The sequence below is a fragment of the Maylandia zebra genome, linkage group LG14 (genome assembly GCF_041146795.1).
Source record: "Maylandia zebra isolate NMK-2024a linkage group LG14, Mzebra_GT3a, whole genome shotgun sequence".
NCBI classification, from domain to species: Eukaryota; Metazoa; Chordata; class Actinopteri; order Cichliformes; family Cichlidae; genus Maylandia; species Maylandia zebra.
The window spans coordinates 25,426,596-25,448,343 of NC_135180.1; the positions used below are offsets into that span (position 1 = coordinate 25,426,596).

Sequence of the window (21,748 nt, forward strand, 5' to 3'; positions counted from 1 at the left end):
TCACCCCAGGCACAGCGCAATTAAAATCCAATACTCTCCAGGAGTCCATAACATGCTGGGTTTACTGACAGCGAACAGAGCTCAAATGGCCAACAGAGAAGGGGCAATAGGTTTTATGTGAAGAGCACAGAAACACAACGATGGAAAATATGATCACAGTGGTTGCACTCCAGGCAAATGAACATCCTTTAAATGCACTGACAGACAGCTGCTGTGAAAACCGCTGTCAGTTCAGCTTCACAGATATTCAAAAGATATACACAGATGGGAATTCCTTGGAGGGCATGCCTACTGTTTTTGTGATTGCAGACAATGAAACATGGACAGGATAATTGGGTGACATTAAATAGGCTTGCTTATTTTTTTTTCCTGGTGTAATTCACATGATTGATAGTGGAGCTGACAAAGTAGCTTATTGTGATCTATGACCTTCTGTTTTATTGTGATAAGGTCTTTTATCTATAATGACAAGAGCTAAAAAGAAAGTAAGGTCACATAGTTATACAACCACAAAAGCTATCTAAGAAAGAGCTTGGGGTGAATGAATGGATCAACAAAACTATAACTACTAGGCTTTCAAACTATAACACAGGAGAGTGATGTTTATTTTTTGAGTTTTAAACCGGGGGAACTATGAGCACATGTTTATTTCCCCACCCATAGAAATGTTTTTTTATTCCTTAAACTCCATCAAGCAATCATTTTTTCTCAACCTGGACTAACTGGACCATTCTATTGAATTTGGACATGCACGAAAAAGTAATTTGGAGTTCTGGATCTTAGAGTTTGAGTGCATTTTGCAATAGGTGTAACTAAATCATGTCTCTTTGACCAGATAGTCCATCTTTATTACAATATTGTGAAATGTTTATTATACTTACTAATAAATAAATAAATAAATAAATAAATAAATAAACAAATAAATAAATAAATAAATAAATAAATAAATAAATAAATAAATAAATAAATAAGACATGAATAAATGACATCATTCATTTTCCAGTGTCATGTAGTTTCTACCCCTCTCACTTTAATGCTGACTTTCACTTTCAGTTCAAACACCACTGTTTGTTAACTGGTCTTACAGGAATGGCCCACTGGCGAACATTGTTGTTAAATAGTAAGTGGAGTAGGAGCAAAAGGTCACAACTAACTCAACAGTAACATGGAGAATATAATAAATTTAAGTTTTTTGTTTTTTTTGACTTGTCTTAAAAACTCACTAACACCCAATAGGCACGATACTATGACAAGGCCAAACAGTTCTCATACATCCACAGATATATTTAATATAACACTCCCAGCCCTGGTAACATTAAACATGATTTAGGTAGAATAGACTGACAGTTTAAAAAGAATTAGACAATCTCTATTCACTGTTGAGATCACTCCACATAGACGGTGTAGATTTTTATGGTTCAGTTCAGTTCAATTCAATACAATTTTATTTATATAGCACCAAATCGGAACAACAGTCGCCTCAAGGAACTTTATTATTCTGAGATAAAGACCCTGCAACAATAAGTAGTCAATGGTGAATCAGTGGTGAATACATGTTTTATGTTTGCATCTTTAGGACTGTCTAGGCCTCCAGGGACAAAAAAAAGAAACGAAAAGAAAAGAAAGGAAGACTAATCCACGTGTCCCTATTGCCTACATGTCGATTGCACTATTACAAATCATTTTTTCTTGCATATGTAAATCAATGCAGGCAATATTTCCATTAAAAGCTGCTCGTCCTTATTAATTCAAATTATGCATTTTAGACCCATTAAGCATAGTGTAGCTTAAAAACAGAGAATTTGCTGTACATTTTGCCATTATTGCTCAGGCTTAAAAGCTACTAAAAGCTGTATAAGTAGGCTATACGAAATAAGGTACACATCAGTCCATGGCACTGTTCATCTGAATTTGCGCCTTGGGGCTATTTAGGCACCACTAGTAGCAAGTGCAGCTGACAGGGTCACTTCTAAACGTCGCCCTAGCGGAGGAGGCAACGACTCTATGGACGGCTAACTTCAGAGGGCTACTTCACTGCTTTACTGTATGTCACGGGCTGTATAAATATGGGGTCTCCCCTGTGTGGATCACACAGTTGCGCAAGACTCTGATGGATCATTTTCAATTCAGCGATCCTCTCTGGGTAGATGTGGTATAGTACAGTAGGTAGTTGTAGAGAAGGGTCTGTGCGTGAGTGTGTTCGTTTGTGTGTTCTTGTACTCCTAGAATATACAGCCAGAGGAAAGAGAAGAGGGAGAAGAAGGAGAAGAAGAGAGGCGGGATCGGTTTGTGTCTTGTTGAAATCCCGGGTGAAGCAAATAGATCGTCTGGAATAGATCGATCAGCAGTTCGCGTTCCCTCCGTGGATTTGATGGATGTTTGATCAGTGGATGTGATGCCCATATATATCATCGACCGTAAATTTCCCGACATATCTGGTAAGTCGCTCACGCAAACCAAGCGCTCTTGTAAAGCTGTGCCATCTGTGTGCGTCGGCGCCTCTATGTATGTGTGTGTGTGAGCGTATGTGTGAGTGTGCGCGCGTGTGTGCGCGCGCATCGGTTTTGCTTGTGCGCCCGTGCTGCTTCAGTGACACGGGGCAGCGTGCACCAGTTGATCATGCCACCCCCCTCGGAGTTTCTGACGTGCAACAGGAGATGAGGAGCTGGCACGCATTTCTCGGTTGCGAAGCACGGTGTGTGCGCTGAGGCTTATATTTTTCCCCACCATAGTTTAAAACTTAGATGCATTTGGTGCGTCAAGAAAACACTGTTCCAGCTGGGTATCCTCTAACCTCTCTGTGATACTAGTGCACTGTATTCCAGCTGTGTGCGGACTGGTGGTGTTGCTGTAAGTTTGGTGTTATATCCCTTTAAAAGTTATTTTTACTGTTGCATTCATACTGCTTTTGCAAAAACCATTTGGACAGCAATTTAAGAGGTGGACTTCATTTCATCTAGATCACAGCACTTTTGCGCACAGGGACTCTTCACTCAAAGATGATTTTAGTCTTCAGTGTGCAGCTATAGGCCCCGCGCTAAAAATCATATCTCAGAGAAGGTGTTATTTTCAGTTAAAGTAGGCCACATTCCTCCATGTATTCAAACCCATTTAGACTCTGGACATATTAATTGCTCACATGTATGTAAGTTGTAAAAAAAAAAAAAGTGACTTTGCAAATAGTGTTGTGTCGATTGTGTATGTGTGCGTGTGCGTATGGGCACATGGGTGTTTTCAGGTGTCTCAGTGAATGATGGGTTTAATTTTGAAGGGGTTTGTGTGGTCTCACAAGATTTGGGCTGTTTATGTTTTAGATATATCAAGAAAGGCAGACAGAGTGGGAAAAAAATGAGTTTTGATTTTTGTGGCTCCTTTCATAAACTATTATCTTAAAATACAGACACAGCAGTGCATACTTTTCAAATACACTCAGAGCCACAGCATTAGAAAAAAAAATATTGACTGCATCCTGTAACTGGAGTAGCAACATTTAACATGGATTAGGTGTTCTCTGTCACACACACTGACAGAGTAAACCTCTTTAATAAAAGCATCACTGTCACTGCTAACAGGTCCCCTTAACCTAACCAGATCCAATGTTAATGAGTAAATGAGAATAACCTTACTTTATATTTGTAGCCCCAGAAACACAGCAGTAAGCGTAATGACAAATAGAACACGAGTGGGACAGTATTAGTGCTCCTATAGGACTCCGCTAAACGTGCCTGGATACACTTTTAGGGAGTCACTCAGGACCTCTCAGTGTCCTGCTCAGTTTTTCTTGCACCTTTTCTTCCTCTTGCTCTCAACTCTTTTTGCACATTCCTTCACTGCGTCTTTATGTTCAGTTTCCCTTTTAATATATTTTGCAGACATTCGACTTCTTGGCATGCAAAGTGTCAAGAAGCGTGGCTGAATATAATATACAACCTCTACAATGCTGACATGCACACATGGTTTTATTAGAGCTGTGGGACTGCTGTCACAGTGATGTGTGTGTTCGCAGACAAAGTTTCTGCCCCCTCCTGCAGTCTGAGAGGGGTTGACAGGAAGTTGCGACTAACATATCAACTTGTGTCATCGTACTGTCTCATCTCCTTTTTTTATCTTTTCAATCACTTGTTTCCCCTCCATATTTTCCCTTGCCTTTATTACAGTTGTAGAAACAAATCCAGTTGTCACTTCCCTGTAGTAAATCTTGGTGATGTCTTACATGCTTTGGTTTCGGTGTAGAGTTGGGAAAGCACCCTGCCTGTGGGGATCTGTGCTTGGTGTGTGTAATAGTGGCTTATCATGCTAGATAACAGCCATAACCTCAGAGGTTTACTTTACCTCGGGTTATTGTTTAGTCATGAAGTGGATTGATAGGTGAATTTACATCCAGCAAGACTGTGGTTACATTTGATAAATGTGGATTGGGGGTGTGTGGGAGTACAGGACATGATGTGTGTCTGTAGTTGTCTGTTCGTTCAAAGAAAGTTAGGAGACTTTGTCCTTTGGTCACGCAGCGCTCTCATCTCAGCCTGCATGTGGCAAGACTCACCCATCTGCATAGACACCTCATGACACTATAGCTTGTAGTGTGTATGAGAGCATGGCTGTGGATGAGTGTTTGTGTGCAGTCACTGAATGAGTGCATGTCTGTGCAGCGTTGTTAAAGGATTAAGGATTAATTGCCTTCAGAGATAGACTTAACTACTTGTTTCATGAACTTTGTAAAGTTCTCACTTGGCCCCGGAGAGGAAAACAACACTGCATAGAGAAGAGCAGAGGAAAGGTTCTGCTTGTTTTCTGTTCTTCAGAAGTGTGTGCTTCCTTCTCTGTTTTTGCGTTTTGTTCTTTTGTTTTTGTTTTTGTTTTCTTTTGCTTTCCTTTTTTTTGTTGTTGGGAGCGTACAGTCACCAGGGTAAGAACTTCCATTATTTTCACCTTTCACTCCAAGAAAAAAAAAGTTTTTACGGTTTCTTTTTTCCCCCCCATTTGTTTTCCTAACATTGCCGTGTCTTTTATCTCCTTTTAACTTTTTCTTTCTTTTTTCTGCATGTGCCTAAGAAAGCAACAAAAAGATTCAACTAATACCTTTCATGTTAGAAAAGTACATGGTCCAAAAAAACAGAGAAAAAAAAATTCCCAAACTTTAAGGTTCCCAAAGACTGGGATTTTTAGTTCTACTTGTATTTTTGGCTCACTGCTATTATCTGAACCCATTCATTTTGTTATATTTAGATTGAATTATTATTTTTATATTAAATTATTGAATCATTTCTAATAAATTAAAGCAACATTTGCCACAAAACTGCAAAAATGTCCCAATGTGCCAACATTAAGTTACTTATTTTGTGCAACCAGTATACACAAACTACAAACGTCAGCATATATGCATTTTAAAGTTTTTGCTTACTAAATCAGAATTTGTTGCTCATTAGAATAGCTGCTGATTAGTTTGCTCTCAGCTGACTAATCATTTCAGTCAAAACTCCGTAGGTGAGTTGATACAGGCGGCAGTTGAAGAAGGAGTGCCAAGAATGACAGAGACCAACACCCCCAAGTCGGCTAAGAAGCTCCGATGGACCTCCCTGGAGATCGGCCTCATTACTATTGTCTCCCTGCTCTTCATTGTCATCATTGCCCTCATCATCCTCTTTGCCACACAGAAGACGGGTGAGTGATCTAACAACAGAAGACTGATAAAGATAAATAAGAAATATCGAAAACCTTGAGTAGCTCAAAGGACAAACATTTTGGGGTTTTTTGTCAGGCTCATGCTGATGAAGGTTTTCTGCACCTAACAAAATCCTTATCAATACAAATGCATCAAGTAATTAAAAATACTTTTGACAGTCACCGAGTGTTACCGAGCATTTTTTTTCTCATCTTAACCAAACTTTTCCAAACTTTTCAAGATTGCCTTTAAACTGTGTACATGGAAGGACAATTGCTTTCAACTGAGTTCATGGTTAATGGTGAGCACAAAGAAGCCTGCTGAAGAGCAGCACTTTGTTCAGGTGATAGATGACACTTGAGCTGTGTACTTTAAAAACACAGTGCAGAAGTGCAGTCACTGAGACAGAATGAAGAAAACACTCTTAAAGGTCCTTTTTTTAAAAGTTTCCATTGTGTCTTTTGGCACCTTTGTACACCCATTGTACGAAATCTGACCTCAGATGAGAATATATGTAAATATATTTTGATGTTTATTTCAAATCAGGAGAAATTATGATAAAAGGACACTGAGAAAGCCTTTCTTTGCCAGTGGAAGCCAAATAAGTTTGTTTCATTTGTCAGTTTTTTAACATATACATGAATTTTCGTGCTTTTTTATGTTCTTTATGATTTATTAAACTGTCACTTGCACATGACAGAAGGCTCATTTTACATAATATTAGGAGTTTCACTTATATCACTGCAGATCCAGGGTTAATGGAATGTGGCACAAGCTATGTAGGAATAAATTAACAGTGATAATAGGAAGCTTATTTATAGATGTACAGATTAAATAATAATAAAAGGAATGTGAAAATTTGCAGGTTTAGAAAACAATCATCTAACAGAAAGAGGAATCAAATTAAGTTTGAGGCTTTTATAGCATTTTGCTTCATAAATGTGTAAACTACCAAGTCATGAAGATTAAAGTTCAACACCTTGTTTGTGCCCGTTCATGCACATAGCTGTGCGCACATCATGTGCAATTCCACATAACTCATGAAGCATTCTGTTCAAGGTCGTACAGTACTTTGTTTCTTGTGTCAGACTGAATTTCATTAACACTTTACCATCTAAATCATTCCTGATAGTGAGAGTTACACACGTTATTTGCAAGAAGAAGAACAAATAAACAAAGGAACTGAGAGAAAATGGAAGTGGAGTAAGAGGAATAGGATATGACATCATGACTGATAGCTGCAAAAATCCCACTGAGTAATGATTTGTTTTGCATTTTCTGTAGATGAAATCTGCACCACAGCAGACTGCACACAGTCAGGTAAGCAGTGTTTGTTTGTGCATTCTCTTTAATGGCTCGTTCCGCAGGCTTTGATTCTTCTCAAGGGAAGACGGAGAAGATAGGAAAACTGAGTTTGCCTCATGAAGCCCAGGGATTTCAGATACATTCTTGGAGAAATTGTCACTTCAGATTCTCATAGGAAACAGAAGCTGAGAAACTGGTAATTCGTTAAGCGGGTATATAGATGAAGCGAAACAGTCCAAAGCTGAAACTTCTTTTTCTCAGCATATTAAGATTTTGTTATGGAGTTCATTATTTCAACTGTAAATATTCTTTGACCACGTCTCCAGCAATAAGCAATCTTGTATAACGTTCATGAATATCACACAAAGCTGTTGTCACACAACCAATTTTTCTTATCTTTCTCTCTCTCCTCTTTTTTTATCATGATTCCTGTCAGTGAACATGACATTTTTACTAAAATTGTAAGAGTAGCTCCCAACAACTCTGTTGTTATCCTTAAAAAAAAGAACCCCTGCCTCTCTCTTCATCTATACTAACATAAAACATTATTACTTTATTTTTTCACATTGTTAAAAACATCTCATAGGAGAGAAAAATACATGAAATACAAGTTTAACTGGTTAAAACTCTACCTCCCGTTTCTAGCAACAGATGCTGATTCATTTCTGATGCATTTTTGGGGAGCTGGTGTCCCAGTTCAGTCAAATTTGACAGACAGCCTTGTCACAGGAGATCTCTGAGCTGCCTTGTGGAATTTAATTGCAGTTTAAAAAAAGTATACATATCTCGAGTACCGGTGCTAAGCTGAACTCAATCACTGTCATTATACCGCTTTTTTTCCTTTTGCATTGCTGCAAATGTTACATTTATACCAGAGAATTGTATTTTTGTATCTTCTTTTGTTGAATATTATGCTACTGCAACAGCAAGCATTTCAGGCTTTAGGGAGATCATGATTGCAAATGCTCTTTTCTTTTTACAGGTTATTCAGTGACCTACAGAAAGAGCCCTAACAATTCCTACCTTCGTTCTGCTTAGTCAATGTTCTCTGTGAAGTTTCAGCATTTCAGTGTTTTGAAGTATTTTTCACTGTCTTGCTGAATCGTATGTGAAAAGATGCCGTCAACCATTTATAATGCCTCAGACAGCTCATATCTTTAGCTTTATATAACAACTGAAAACATGGAAAGATTTTCACAGATCACTTATCAATGTGTTATATCACATTATTTCAAGCCATATAAAAATGGAAATGCTGGCTACCATGTTAACTGGAACTTCAAGTTGCCATCTGCCATTATCCACCTAAATTGCAGTGATTAAGAATGGACATGTGTGTTCAAGGAGAATATCAGTTCAGCTGACAGTCATTTATGAAACAAAATTTGATCTGTGTTAGTCTCTGACCTATTTTTCTGCTTGTTATCCATCTATTTGTGCCATCTATGACTGGGAGAAGGGCAGGTTGATCTGCTTTTGGGGAAACCCAATAAAATTAGTTTCAACTTTTTGGTTATTTAACTTCACACACATTTACGGGATTTCATTTACTGTATATTTTCTGTTTTCAGCCTAATATTTATTCTTTGAATGCATTTATTTTTATTAAATCTAAGTTAACAATGGTTTTAATTATTAAACAAAAATGTGTTCACATCAGTAATACTCAAATAAGTCCCTTTAGTGTAGCCTGCAGCTTGTTAGCTTTTTGCTGTCAATACATTTGTCCAAATATAGTGCAATGGTAGGTTTCACTGACTTGCACTTGTTGAAAAAACTATACAGCACTATACACAATTTTGAATACAAATTATAGGTTGCATATACACTGTCATATATTTGTTGGTTATTTTTTACTGAAACTGTATATCCTTAAACAATGGCTTGCTTATTTCTGTATTCCTTCATTTCATGGAGTTTGTTTCCTCTCTGTCCATGCAGCGTCTCGTCTCATTGAGAACATGGACGCTAACGTGGACCCCTGTGACAACTTCTACCAGTATGCCTGTGGAGGGTGGCTTAAAAAGAACATCATCCCTGAAACCACCTCTAGATACAGCACCTTTGACATCTTACGAGATGAACTGGAGGTCATCCTCAAAGGTCAGACACCTACACACACCCGCGCAAGCAGATGCACGCACAGAAAGACAAGCAGGCAATCAGACCAAAGTGTTTATACAAATCCAATTCGGAAAAAGTTGGGACGCTGTGTAAAACAAAAATAAAAACAGAATGCAATGATTTACCAATGTCATAAAGTTGTATTTATTTCACAATTGAACACAGAAAACATATCAAATGTTTAAACTGAGAAAAATCTGAAGAAATCTCTGGAAATCATTGAAAAGGCTTATGATCACTTCCAGAAACCACTGTCTGTGAACACAGTTCCCCATGCCATCCACTAATGCTGGCTAAAGCTCTGTCGTACAAATGTGAAGCCGTGTGTCCATGATGCAGAAATGCCAACATCTTCTCTAGGCCAAAGCTCATTTAAAACAGATTGAGTCAAAGTTCTGTAGTCAGACAAATTGAAATTTGAGTTGTGTACTTTAAAAACACAGTGCAGAGGTGCACTGAGGCAGAATGAAGAAAACAGTGTGCAAAGGTCTCTGTTTTAGTTTTCCATTGTGTTGAAATTATTTCTGGAAAACATGGATGCTGTGGCCCCCTGACAAAAGGAGAGAGGGGCCGTCCAAGTTGTTGGATTTAAAAGTAGCCAACATTTGTCTTAAAATTAAGCAATTTCTCAATTGAAACATCTGATATTCTTTTATATTCTATTAAATAAAATTCTGTTTGTCTTTAGATTCTTTTGGAATTAGGGTTGTATCAAAGCTTTTAGCTTATGAAAACTTCTGAAGCACTCGCACAATACGTTCTTATTGGTCTACTTTTTGTAGGACTGAGGAGAGCTTGACTTGGTTTCTCTAGTTTACATGTAAGGAGGACTGTCCATCAGGGACCGCAGCTCTATAGATATCATTGATGCCACGGGGGCTGGGAGTTTGTTGGCATTATCAATATGTGTGCATGTGTGTGAGCGTGAGCTGTTTTCTAAAGATCCCAACACATTATGATGAAAAAAGCACAATTTAAGCATTGCATGTGTGAGTGCGCCCAAGTGTATTGTAGGTTTTTAGTAGGCATTAGAGTATAGTGTCCTTGTTACAAAAAAGGCAGTTAAAGTGCAAATGTGTTTGCAGATTTGAGCATGTGTGTACATATGGGTCCATGCTTCATTTCAAGTTGTTTGCATGAAGGTTGGCAGAGCCCTTTGTTTCAGGGTGCTAAATATTTATGGGACACAAACTTTCCATGGAAAATGAAAACTCTTCATCTGCCATAAATTTAGAAATGTATATATCAGTACCTTTCTCTGTAATAAAAACAGTGTGGAGTGGCTGCAGGAGAAACAGAGTGATTAGAGAGGATGAGAAAGATTCATCCTTATTGGGAAAGGAAAAATGGGGTTTAAAGTGCAGCTTGTCTTGTGGACTTTGCAGCATCCTTGAGTAATCCATTTGTCCAGTCTTGATGGATAAACACACTGTTTAGTGCATTGGGACAGTATCGTCTTTCTTTTGCTTTCTACCCTGATATTTTCAGTTGGTGAGATTTGTTTCAAAACATAAAAATGATTGTGGATGTGAATGAAGTAATTTTTGCATTTAATCCAAAATGAAGTATATATTGTCTGCCGTCTGTTACAATGATTTATCATGCTATGCTATTTTTAAAGTGAAAAGCTTTTCTTTTCTAAAACTTTTTTGTTTTGGAAAACAAATTCTTTAATTTTGTTACTTTTTCTTTACTTCTTGATCAACACCTTTTTACCAATCAATAGAACATTCATTAGGGTTTAGAGATTGCCTTGTAACATAATGATCATTTATTTATATACCTTTGTTCAGAGGGTCCTTTTAGTGGTAGAATTGCATCATTATTTCTTCTGTGTAGTGTAATTATAAAAGTGTATTGCTGAAATTCTGCCTCTTACGCCTTCACAGTGATTTTCTTGAACACGAGATTCTCAGAGGTACTGCAGGGATTTTAAATTAGACTTCTAACAAACAGCTTAGGGATGGTATAAAAAGCAGTGCACATTAACTTATTCGGACTGCACAACTCACAGCCATTCATTTCTGCTTTATTCTGTCTTCTCAATGACAGTATAAGCACTCATAAAAATCACACAAAGGGGGCAAGAAGGAAACATTTCTCAACAAAGACTCATTTGACCATTTGAAAATGCTATTGTATGTGCCGTTATGCACATTGCATGGCTCCGTGTGGGTTTGCGGCATGACTTTACACATACAAAATATGCTTACTCTTGTATTGTTGCTGAGACCTGGCTGATTTATCAGGTCTTGCGCTAATATCTGCTGCATTACTATAAAAGGAGAAAGGAAGAAAGGAAGTTTTGGCAGAAACACTGGGCAAAGTGCAGTGGTTGATGTTTTACAATCATTGACTTAATTGCTCTAAATGCTGTGCTTACCACAGAGAGACATGAGGTTCCAGTCATTCATCAGATTAAATCCCCAACAGCAGTCAGTGTTGCGCTCATTCCTTCAGCTTGTCACAGTAGGAACGTCTCAGACTGCACTGTATGCACACATGTTCAGGTTTACTTTCTGTTTGCTTCTCTGTGTAAGTCCTTTTTTTTTCATTTAAAAAAACAAAATAAAAACACAACGCCTTGGATCTGAAGTGCACATTCTATTGTTTTGAAGACTTATAGCCATAAAACCTTTGCCCCTAAAACGTTTCTATTGACTAAATATGTAAGAAGGCAAATTTACTGTAAGTGTGAGACCTAAGAGTTGTGACCTCTGCTCTGAGGTCTCAAATATAAGACCTCTGATCTTAGGCCTGGCTGCCGATGCTTACTTGGATACTACCGCCTACTGATGAGCACATCCTTTTCCTGTCAACAGCTGCAGGGGCCTGAAAACACCTGGATACCACAGAGCTCTAGGCTCTCTGACATGCAATAAAAATGACTCCATCTATGTGTATGTGTGTGAATAGCTGTGTAGATTTGTGGCTGCTTGTAAATGCCTTGGATTGTTCTCAGATGCTGTAAAATGCTGTAATGATCCGTAATGAGGATCTGCACCCTGAATGTGACCACAGCTGTGTGTACGTAGGTGCACGAGGCTGGTAGAATTTTGTTTTTCAGTTCCCCCTCCTCAGGTGTGGCATGCTGTGCAATAATTTAACTAATTGACCGTGACTCTTTTAATTACTAACTAGTGTGTTTCAGGAAGGAACAAACTAGTTAGGAAGGAACAAAGGCAGATATATGTGTGTGTGTGTGTGTGTGTGTGTGTGTGTGTTTGTTTGTTAAAGTGCAAAGTGTGTGTCTGTGTCTGTGTGTACATTTATCTGTGCATTATCTGTATATGAGCACACTGCTGCTCTCTTGTTTTGTACACATATTTTGTACATATTTTGTACACATATTTGTAAAATATGTGTACACACACACACACACACACACACACACACACACACACACACACACACACACGCGTAGAAAAATATTTAGTATACACATCCAGAAATGCATATACTATTATATATTGTACATATATTTATTAGTTTCAGATGTAGCCATTCTTGTATTTTGCTTGTTTACATTATTGTATTTTGCACAACTCTCTTGCTTGTGTAGCTCGCACACAAGAATTTCACTCACATGTGCTGTACCAATGTACCTGCACACGTGATGTGACAATAAAAGTGATTTGATTTGATTTGATTTGATTTGATTGTGTGAGGTGCTTCTTGTATAGGTCTAAATCTGACTATTGAGAGCAAAATCCAACCAGGGCAGCGCCTGCAGATTACGTTTCTTGTGGAATTCGGCATAATCAAGAGCTTCAAAACAAACCTGTGTGGTAGCTGTGGCATCAACACTGTGTCCAGATATGAGATTTTCTTTCTGCATGATGCTAACAACTTATGACAAACTGAAGAGACTGTCTGTCTGTGACAACAATAACTGAAATACGGCTTTACTGTAAGACAAACAGTACTGACCACAGTAGGACTTGCTCATGATAAATAGCTTGCTCACATGACCTCCTCATATCAAAATTCCAGCAAGAATCGTTGCAAAACACCACAGAAACTCGACTCCTCATAAACACATCAAATAAATATAGCTGACCTGAGGTGTGTGGCCAAGAAAAATAATATGAATATTAATGCAGTAATTCTTCTCCAACAAAAACATATTGAACTAAAATCCTGAAGTGAATATGTTTTTGCCAGAAAAAATGCTTATGAATAAAAGGAAATAGTTTAGACCTCCACTAAGGTAATAACCTCCCCTGCTAGCTGTCCTAAAGCCAAATGTCTGAGTTTCCTGTGTAAATAACACTAAGAGTAATAAAGTGGCATTTTGACTAACAAGAACTGACAGAACGAGTGTATAGTATATACAAAGTTTTGATTTTGCTTTTTTTGGGGGGGAGGGGGGGACTAAATACTTACTACCTTTACTTGAAAACTGCAGTGTTGAGCTATATGGCTGTTTCAGCAACTGCTGGGATTATTTTAGTTTACACAATAGCAAAGTAGGCTGTGGCGCAGCCAAGCTCTAAGAAATTACTGTTTTTGTCACTGAATGGGGAACAAGACTACATGTAATAGCTCTATAACCACTAAGTATATGAAAGTTGCATGTAACTTATGGGTCTGAAACATGAAGCCAGTGCTGATGTGCCAGCAGGAGGCTGCTACTTTGATTTCAGAAAGCAATCTAAGATCTAATTAAACATTAACCTGAGTAAACACTTTCCAGATCCGTTGAAGGTTTTAGTTCAATTTGTCTGCTTCTTATTGAACGCAAGATATTATTTATTTTTAAAACTATAATTAGAGTCAAAAAGGATGATAGAGAGGGGTGTGCCTTAGGTGGGCTTACCTGGTGACTGACAATTTGCCACAAGGCCCCCCTGTTCCTTTCTTGTGACCTCTATTTTCTAATAGCTAAGATGATGACAGCAAAAGCAGTCAATGCGGCAACCGTGGTTGGGAAGCGCATCTGTAACCGGAAGGTCGCCGGTTCGATTCCCAGGCTCTCTGTCCTGGTCGTTGTGTCCTTGGCAGTAGGCGGTAGACACTTTACCCTACCGGTTATGGCCAGAGGGGCCGATGGCGCGATATGGCAGTCTCGCTTCTGTCAGTCTGCCCCAGGGCAGCTGTGGCTACAGCTGTAGCTTACCTCCACCAGTGTGTGAATGAATAGTGGCATTGTAAAGCACTTTGGGTGCCTTGAAAAGCGCTATATAAATCCAATCCATTATTATTAATGCGAGGCCTCATAATGGGAGTTTTCTATCCAATGACTATATTGGCTATGTGCATCTTTTATGTACATTCTATTAACAAAACATCATTTGTATTAACTAATTAGTATTAATATTAATTGTAATTAATATTTAATTTAAACAAATGGAGATTTAAAGTGCAGTTGTTCAGCCTATTTTAGTTTAAACATAAGTAACAAAAAATAGTTTTTTTTCCAACCTAATTGCTTCAAACGTTTTATTTGTGGGGCAGCTGACCCTCCTCTGCCCAGATATTTCCCAGCAATAGCACACAGAGAGCAAACAAAAACCTGACTAGCCAATTTCACTTAAACAAAAAATAAATAAAAACTCACTGGGCATATGGAGTAGAAATGTATTTTTTCAGAAAAAAAGCAGAATGATTTCCTACCATCCTTTCGCCTAGACCACAGGGGGTTGAATCATAGGATGTTCTGATTTTGATACTCTTTTCAAGTCTGCCACTGATTGGCTAGAATTATGGCTCTAGACTACTCTGTGACATTTAGAAAAATATTATGGTTTTATGCAATTGCTTCTTTACAACATTAACCGATAGAAGCTTCTCCAGAATATTCTTGAGTACACGGTCTGATATAATATCTTTTACCTGAAAATGTACAGCATTAGCAAAGCCATGAAAAAAAAGACAAAGAAATTTTAATTAGGAAGTCATTTTCAGATATATCGCAAACAAACACAGTCTTAGATAACACATTTCAATAAATTTTAGCTGAATGGGAACAGGAGACGGGGCTGCCTCAGAGAAGCTGAGATGTTAAAGCTATTGCATAAAATTTTTAAAGCTAATCTGTATTCCTTTGGTAAAGACGTTTCCTCGCAGTGGGTTTATTGTCCCTACAAATGTGTAAAGCAGGAAACTTAGAGTCTGAAAACACTTTTGACTCATTTCAGTCTTGACTTCATTTGCAATTTCTGCTCGTAATATACACTAAGTACATCCTTTATAGTCATGTATTGTAAGCAAATCCAGCTGCACTAAAAACACTGCAAGTGAAATGCCTTGTGGAATGAAAAACACTCAGGGATAAAATGGCAATGCAGAGGGTAGAAACTCTAAATTCGGATTCTGTATCATGCTGAGTGGTTTGGTTCAAATTGACGTGACGTCTCAAGCAAACATCAGGTGGCACAAAATCCATTCTCAAATAAATCCAAATACACACATAAGGGGTGATAGAAAGTGTGTCTGTTTGTTTGTTTGTGTGTGTGTGTGTGTGTGTGTGTGTGTGTGTGTGTGTGTGTGTGTGTGTGTGTGTGTGTAGAAAAGAGAGTGAAAGGGTAAGCCTTTGCTGTGGTTAAACATTAGCGCCAGGCAGTCAGTAATCCAATCACACACACATGATCTGTGCCCTTTTGCAGGAAGCGCCCTGTGAAGGGTCTCTATCTCAGGACATCATTACAATTAAATGAGCACATAAATAGTGCACACATGGTAATAAGAAAATGGGAGGATTCGAAATACGAACACGGTATAAAGAGTCTGAAGTGAAATGCAGTTATGCAAGAAGTGAAAACAAGTAGACCTATGAGGGAAAAAGGAAGGAAATTACTTAAAAAAGCAGCAAATGAACCAAAAAAAAAAAACCCACTCAAAACTACACACTGAGCATTTGGTGCAAAATTCTAGCCTGTGTTTGTATTTGGATAAATGATGTTCTCTGTGTTTCAGCATACCAATTTTGAAAGAAACTAATGGATACAACATCATTATGGTGGAATATAGGAGGATGAAGAATATACTTGTCCCTCACCTGATCTCAGTCCGATTGAGCTGCTGTACCATTTAATTAGGTGATAACAGCCTACTCAGAGGTGGGGGAGGCAGTGTCTGAGCCACGTTAATTATATCTTCTATTTTCCGAGGCAGATCTATAGATAACAGTGCTGTGCTGTGATCCAAAAACACATATAAACATAAAATAAGCACAATAAAGAAACCTCTAAGTTGGTTTTATATGTCATTTTAAATCTAACTCTCTCATCAGTTGGGCTACTTGTAGGTCTGTGTATAGTAGTCAGGATTTCCTTTGAGGATGTCAATACTGCCACCCGGAGCTGCTGGTTCCTGCTATATTGTTGCCCACTCTTATAGATCTTCCTTTTAAAGAATGCTCCTCATGTTCTTAGTAGGCTTGAGGTCAGTGGATGGTGGCTGTCACAGCGTGATTGTTTTCCTTTTTATTCCAAGGGGTAAAGGATGTTTTGTGCAGCAGGAGATAGAGATACCATTTGAAAAGGTATCTCTTGGAATCATTTCATGTTTTGTGGAAATCTTTTTATGACTCTTCTTTAACACTAGAATGAACCAATTATAATTTGATGGTCACTGGTACAAACCACAGTAACCCATATGGCAAACAAACAAAAAAAGCTGTGTCCAAGGATTTCTGAATCCAACCTTTTCTCATCACATACTAATGTGTGTAATGAGTGGCTGGCTTTGCACATCTCTCACCCCCTTACTCACCCGTTATGAAAGCTTCAAAGGCACTCTTTTGCACCACATTTAAACCTAGTGGTGAGGTGTCATTTTCCTACATGCAGGATTACTGTTGTGAACCATGACCAGCTGTATTCATTGTCTAACGATAACACGTGAGTGACAGTGTAAGTCAAAAGCCCAATGGAAGTCAGATGCTGAAAATGAAATAATAACAATAATAAGAAAAGAAAAACCTCCGGCCATCCCTGAGTCACAGGAATATCAACCTTTGAAACAGAACTGTTATCTTTCTCTGCCACAGCTGCTGCCAAAACACTTTGTGTGTAAGGAAGAGATGCCAGCAACATGTGACAGATCAGCAGTATTTGATGCACTGAGGTAATAATGGGTCACCAGAATCTGTAGAAAACAAATTTAATCCAAACTGAATTTGCAGAAACAAAGAGTGAAACTGCTCAAATATGTATTTTGCAGACCTACTGCTTATAAAGGGGAAAAAATGATATTTCATATCAGATCTTGATAAATTAAATATTAAAGTTGATAATCTTTCCTAAAAAAAATGAATTGTGTAATTTATGGAAACCCAGATCTTTAAACTGTAGAGAGCTGCATTGAAAATCCTTTTTTTTTTGAGCAGTTAAAAAAATCTAATTTGTTCTTATTGTTATCTTTTCATATCAACCCAACTCATAGTGACAGGATTGTTGTCCTTTTGGACTCAGGGGAAAGTTGGCTGTCAAGCGCCCGTGTAATTTAAACTCCATCCTCTTTCCTGTATTGATCCTGGTGTGTCACTGAGCTGTGCAGCATGATGGTGTATATCTGTTGATGCAATATTTATAAGATAACTTTATAATTGTCAGGAAGCTTTCAGGTCATGTTGAGCTATGTGACGGCTTGTCAAAGTCAAAAGGTTATCAAAGGTTATCTTTCTAACACATCCTACCTACTTAACCACCCACTGAAGAGTTTACTTTTGATAACACAGAAATTGCTCTCCTTGGATAATGTCAAAACAACCAGGAAGAATAAAACAAAGAAAATATCATTTAAGCTTTTGAAATGTTGGTAGCATTTTTTGTCAGGGATATTTTGTATATCCTTCTTAGATCTTAGTCAAAATCTCTGCAGCAACACAGCACATGATTTATATATTATTTCATTTCTTATTTTTTATGAGTTTTGTGTTGTCAGAAAGAAAAAGCTAATTTTCAGACATCAGGGTGAGTGCAGCACGGGAAGTAAATTATGTCATCTACTAATTGGAAGGTTGGTGGCTCGGTCCTTGGCTACTCCCAGTCTGTGTGCCAAATATCCTCGAACAAGACACTAACCCCAGATTGCTCTCTATTGCATCCGTTGTAGCATGAATGTGCGTGAATGTTTCTTTCCAAGCTCTTGAGACTGTGTGTGAATGTTAGATAGAAAGCATTCACAAAAAAGTGAATGGGTGAATAAAGCGCGTTGAGTACAGGTAGAGTTGAAAGGTGCTCTATAAGAGCCAGTCTGTTTACCATTTACCATGCAGGTTATACATGCTTGTATTTGCCGAATATTTAGTCTGCTACACTAAAAGCCATGGGGAAAATGACCTTAAATCCTTTCTTTTAGACTCAAGAAAGGAGGATTGTACTAACCAGACAGTGTTTGCACAGCTTGTCTTTGTGGCTATCAACAAGCGGAAGTTTATGAATGCAGAGGAGACACACAGTCTGAAATACTAAGCTAGCTATACCAATGAATTCTTCCATTAAATCTTCAAAAAGCCATCCCTGAGGGACTAAATGTTTAAACATGCTACAATAATCTAAATGAATGACTTCAATCGTTCACTCTTGTTGTTTAGATGACTGGTTCTCTAGACAGCAGGCCAGTTCTGAGAAGCCACGAGTTCATGAACGGGCATTATCTCTGTAGTTTGGTCTGTAGCAATTTCTCTTTGGCTGTACCTTGGCCAAAAGTTTTTGTTAGTTATCTGTGTGCACAGCATTGAAAGAGCTAAATCTACTCTGTAGATACTACTATAGATGTTTTGTACTTCACTTGTCCAGTTTCCTCTATTGTTTTAAGGACACGCTGCAGACTGCGCTGGGATATGCCAGGTTTTCACCTAGCTCCTTGGGAATCACCTTGTTGGTGCAAACATGTTATTTTATGCCTAAGAAACAGTGTTATCCTTGGCATTTTACATAGGATTTAACTATAGAGTTAGGAACAAATGATGTGTTTGTACGACAGGCTAGTAAAAAAATACCTAAAGACACCATTTAAAATGGGTTCTTTGCTAAGCTCTCTGTTCTGTGTAGACACAACACTGGTTCATCCCTTGAGTTAGGTGTTTTTTTTTTAATGCATGAATCATACACAGTGTTAAGGGCTAAAAAACTAACAAACAATGGTTAGGTTAAAGGACTGGACTGAAAATAAGAGAAAAAGAAGCCCATGTCCCACGAAAAACTTTTAAAAAGCTTTGAAAAGTGTAGCTTAAAACCATTTAAAATAATTACAAGAAAGTCTGGGTCCTCAGAAGCAAAATATAAAGAAATGGGTGACACAAGACTTTTGCACAGCGCTGTAGTTGTAAGCACGTGCATTTGTACTGGTATTCACAACAAACAACTACTACTTGTAGCTGGGAAAGGTGTTAGTTGTAGACAGATATGAACCTGGGTTACAGTCTTTGAAAGGTCAGTGCACTAGCACATTAAATGCACTATCTTGTGCTGAAAATGTAAATGCACATATAGTCCTGATGAGATACATTTTCAAAATGTGAAATACATAAAGGCTGCTTCTTTCTCTTGAGTTGTCATAAACAATAGCAACAGCAATCATAAGTGCAGCTATTTACATACATTCCGTATGTAGACAAAGCATATCACAAGGCACTTAGACTTGAAAGACATTTACATCATGTATTATTCATGATACAGGCCATATAAAGCAACTATACAGTTGATGAACAGAAACAAAAAATCTAAAAGCTGGGGAAAAGTTGAGACTTTTTTCGATGGAGAAAAATAAATGTAATTATGTTTGCTTTTTTTTGTGATACCAGAATATCTTTAGTCTACATCATGTTGTGTCCCTACATTGTTACAATGTTTCCTATCACTTCAATGCACTCAATGCGCTCACCATCTCTCTGATTTTTTCTTCAAGGTTCCCTGAACCACCCCTAGAAATCCCAGCATACTAGTTGAACTGCAGTGAAACATTATGACGTGATAGTCATGCTCATGAATTTATCAGCGTAGTGCAGGGAGAGTTAAGTTCTTCATATTGTTGGTGCTGAATGACAAACCAGCAGCTGGACTTGAGCTGAAGTTTCAGATACCTCCTGTGTAGGTGTAAGGTTTTGTTATTTTGAAGCACCGAGGACACGGACTCTGTACCGGCATCACATAACAATAAACTTGCTTTAACCACAGCGGTTTGCAGCAAACACAAAAATTACTGACTGTGTGGGTGTTTGAACCTTGATGATGAGAAAATGTATTTAGGCACATCCTCGTGTTGCTCCTGCTCGTGTGCTGCTGCTGAAAAGTGACAGCAGTTCCTGTAGGAATAGTTACACTTTAAAGCTACAATATGCAACTTGGTGCCTTGAGGCGGCACAGGAAAAGAGTATTGGTCCCCATGCCCTCCCCCTCAGTTTAGCAAGTTTACACCCCAACACTTATCACTCATTTTGATTAGCTGTCTACCTAGAAATGCTGTCTAGCCTGAGGCTGAGCTAACTGGCGTCCATATGCCCACAACAGGTGTTGAAGAGGCAATGAACGCAGGTAATAAAACAAGCGCTGGTGCTCACTCTTGTTTCCAAATGGCCCTTTACTGCCACACCTTCAGCTTTGTTGCACCTTGATTTCTTTCCACCTCTTTTCGTCTGCTCTGTGCCGTAACTCCCATGCCAAAAGGTATTTGTGACAAGCACAGAATAAAATATGCATTTATTTTTACATGATTTTGCATGATAACATTTATCATGCCCATTTAAAAGATGGGAGCTAGAACACTATTTATTTATCTGTTTACTCATTGATTTATTTATTCATTCAAAGTAAAACTGGTTGTTCACCTTATTCACATTTTGACAGTGTATTGATGTGTTAGCTTTGCTCTTGGGGCACCTGGTATATCAAAGGAAAATTCCAACACACACTATGTTGCTTGTGTTTTTATATAACATTTAAAATATTCTGTACTTGTTTATGACTCAAAAAAAATGCACTTTCTGAATATTTTTTTCATAATAATTATTCAGGTTGTTTTTATTTAGAGAGAAATAAAACAATTAAATTGAAAAGAACAGCTGTGACATGTTTTTCTTCTTAGAATAATTACATTTCTTCTGTTTTGTCACCGGTTACTATCTACTGCAAAGGCTTTATATCATAATTTACTTAGTGTCGCCATTTTCTGACAAAAGGACCGAAAGCATCCCTTAATTAAAATAAATAAAATGCATACGCATGACAGCTGAATTCTTGAATTTTTGAATCCCCAGAGATAAGAAAAATAAAACCTCTATGTTGTACCTGAGGTTATATGCACCCAACTACTCCCTCTTTCCTTATTGTGCAGTGAGCAACTTTGCTTCTTCATCTTTGTCTGTGATTGTTTGCTTCATGCTTGCTCTGTTTCTTTATTTGAAGGTGTCCTTGAAAAAACAGTGGAGGGGGAAGCTGCTGCTCTCACCAAGGCTAAGACCCTTTACAAGTCCTGTACCAATGAGAGTGAGTCAGCAGGCAAAAGACATTAACACGCTATGCCTTTTTAGATCTTCTATTATCCTAATGTGAACAGTCATTTTGTAAATTGCTGTTGAAGGTTAAATGTTTCTTATTCAGTTTTTGTGTTGTCTATCAACAAAACTGTCATGAAAATATACATGAATCATCAATTTAAAAAAAAAAAGAACTGCAGTATTTCAGCTTTACATGATTCAAATGAATGCTT

General features: G+C 37.9%; 1 protein-coding gene across 3 annotated transcripts in view; it reads left to right on the plus strand.

The window, feature by feature from the left end:
- The first annotated feature begins 1,998 nt into the window (after nt 1–1,998).
- Nucleotides 1,999–21,748, plus strand: part of LOC101488070 (neprilysin) — a 34,485-nt gene continuing 14,735 nt past the window's right edge. The window contains exons 1-5 of one of the 3 annotated variants that reach the window (XM_004543546.5): nt 1,999–2,438; nt 5,485–5,661; nt 6,947–6,982; nt 8,909–9,070; nt 21,445–21,525. In XM_004543546.5, the coding sequence (XP_004543603.1) occupies nt 2,396–2,438; nt 5,485–5,661; nt 6,947–6,982; nt 8,909–9,070; nt 21,445–21,525 (499 nt within the window). In that variant the 5' untranslated portion in view covers nt 1,999–2,395. Of the gene's footprint in view, nt 2,439–2,680; nt 2,851–4,539; nt 4,907–5,484; nt 5,662–6,946; nt 6,983–8,908; nt 9,071–21,444; nt 21,526–21,748 lie in introns of those variants that run through there. The other 2 variants (XM_004543549.6, XM_004543547.6) reach the window with 2 other exon arrangements.